Source organism: Musca vetustissima, unplaced genomic scaffold (genome assembly GCF_032173495.1).
Source record: "Musca vetustissima isolate MV318-11 ecotype Yass unplaced genomic scaffold, APGP_CSIRO_Mvet_v1 utg8913, whole genome shotgun sequence".
NCBI lineage: Eukaryota > Metazoa > Arthropoda > Insecta > Diptera > Muscidae > Musca > Musca vetustissima.
Window position 1 is genome coordinate 33707 of NW_026885308.1, and position 2576 is coordinate 36282.

Here is a 2576-nt window from a genome sequence, read left to right on the forward strand (position 1 = left end):
TCGTGCATTTTGATATAGCGGGCGCCGGTTTCTTTGCAAGCAAAAACTTGTTTTTTGTGCTCATCGTTCGACATTTAACGGTAAACCACAAGTGACTTTCTACTCAGAAGTGGCAAAACATTTGTTTTTGTGTGTGCTTTTCTCTAACTCTCATTGTTCTTACGTTGATCGATCGGGCTATTCACATTTTTCTGAGCTCAGTGAATTTAACGCAATGTCACAAAAACGGTCGCACTACAAGACTCTTTCAATTCGTAAAAAGCTTGATATCATTAATGCAGTGAACAATGGTGAAAAAAAATTGATGTAGCGAATCGTTACCACATCTCTCCGTCTACCCTCACATCTATTCTTCAAAAGAGGGAGGTCATCATGGAAATGCCCAGCAGCAGTACCGTAAAACGCCAACAATCAGGTGAATTCGTGGAGCTTGAGAAATCACTAGTCGCATGGTTTCGGCAAAGCCGCCAATTGAATGTTCCAATTGGAGGAGTTCTTATGAGAGAAAAGGCTAAAATGTTTGCGGCTAGATTGGGGTTACACAATTTCAAAGCCAGCGAAGGATGGCTCGATCGCTTTAAGAAAAGGCACAACATAACTTTCAGGAAAATTTGTGGTGAAAGCGCTAGCGTCAACGACAATGTTTGCACGGAGTGGAAACAGAAGTTGCAGGACTTGATTAAAAACTATGAGCCCAAAAATATTTTTAATGCCGATGAAACAGGGCTTTTTTTTAAATGCCTTCCTGACCGAACAATGTGTTTCAAGGGTGATACATGCCATGGTGGTAAAAGTAGCAAGGACAGAATAACATTATTGTTTGCTTGTAATATGGATGGCACTGAAAAGTTGAAACCTTTAATGATTGGAAAGTCAGCGAACCCAAGATGCTTCAAAAATATTAAGTCATTTCCTATGGACTATCGTTCCAACAAAAAGGCGTGGATGACGAGCATTTTGTTTGATGAATGGCTTAATTTGGTAAATAACAAAATGGTCAGCCAAAATCGCAAGATTTTATTGTTCGTTGACAATTGTACGGCTCACAACGGACGTCCAGATCTGAGTCACGTGAAGGTAGAGTTCTTCCCCGCAAACCCAACTTCTCAGCTTCAGCCACTAGATAAGGGAATCATAAAAAATTTTAAATCTTTCTATCGCAATGAAGTCGTAATGCAACTCCTAGACAGCATTGAGGATGAAAAGGAGCACAAAATTACAATCTTGCACGCGATGAACATTGCTGACAAAGCCTGGAAAAATATTAGCCAGTCCACGATTCAGAACTGTTTTCGATCTTGTGGTTTCGACAAAGGACCATACTCGTCAGTAAGTGAAGAACCATGCATTGAACCCAACGTAGCCGAATGGAATCGCGTTCCTCAAGATGGAGAAAATCCAATCAGCTTCGATGAATACGTTCACTTTGACGACAATGTGGCTGTTGCAGGCATACAAACGGATGATGAGATCTTGGGATTTTCGCAAGAGGACGACGAAGTCAGCGATGACGACGAAGTTGATATCCCCCCGATTTCTTCCAAAGAGGCAAAAAATTGCATTGACAATTTACGCCGTTATTTTTTGGGTACAGATGTTGACGACGATGTGTTTTCAGCAATTGTGACGCTAGACAACGTAATCGACAAGACGCGTCAAAACTCTCTGCAGCAAAAAAAAATAACTGATTTTTTTTCTTAATTATTTTTAATATATCACATACGTAATAAGTTTTTAATTTTTGTCTACTTTATGAATTAATTTTTTGTTTTTGTTAAAAATGAATAGGTTTTAAGTTGTTTTGAAAAAATAAAAAAATGATACATATTTAAATATGTATATTAATTTTGTTTTCTTACCTGAGTAAGTTCTTCCTTAGGATTTATTTTCAAATTTTCGTTATAATAGAAGCAAAGAAATGACGTCTATGATGTATATTTTTGATGATAGTTTCTTCAACAATTATGTTGATCAGTTCATCCCGATTATCATTTCTTTTCTCCATGCGAATACCTTGCTGCAGGACTTTGCACGGGCTCCTATTGCTGGAATAGCCTCCTTTACATCATCCCTATCTAAGTACTGCATGCTGTCAAAGGTAAATCTTGGCAGCTACCAAGGAATATTAAGACTTGATTATGTCCGATGATACAAATCGAACTTACCTTTTAAATAAGGGTGAACTTCTGACAATCCGGCGTCTTCCTGCCAATCGGCCAATTTGTTGTTGTCTTCGATTTAACTAAATTTAATTTCGCTGACAAGCGTCCACAAAACTCGAATTTTCACGAACCACTGAAAAAAATCAACTACGAACAGTTACTTAAAATGTACGTTCTTAACCCTACGGTCAATAACCGGGTATATTTGTACATTTTTTTGAAAAAAAAGTTGTAAAATTTTTAATAATGGAGATATTTGGATCAAATTTTGAGGAATCATTCTTGAGGTATTTTCACACATAATCGAAGAACAAATTTATAAATATTTTCCGTATATATAATTTTTTTAATTTTTTAAAGTTATTACCTACGTAGATCAATAACCGTGGTACATATGTACCCATTCAAAGATAG

At 37.0% G+C, this 2576-nt stretch overlaps 1 protein-coding gene across 1 annotated transcript; it reads left to right on the forward strand.

Moving 5' to 3' along the window:
• Positions 1-372: 372 nt before the first annotated feature.
• On the forward strand, positions 373-1638 carry LOC133332489 (tigger transposable element-derived protein 6-like; the record flags this gene model as incomplete). The annotated part of the gene is made up of 1 exon (XM_061540890.1): positions 373-1638. A coding segment is annotated over exon 1 (1266 nt), but the record flags the coding sequence as incomplete, so codon positions are not given.
• Positions 1639-2576: the final 938 nt, after the last annotated feature.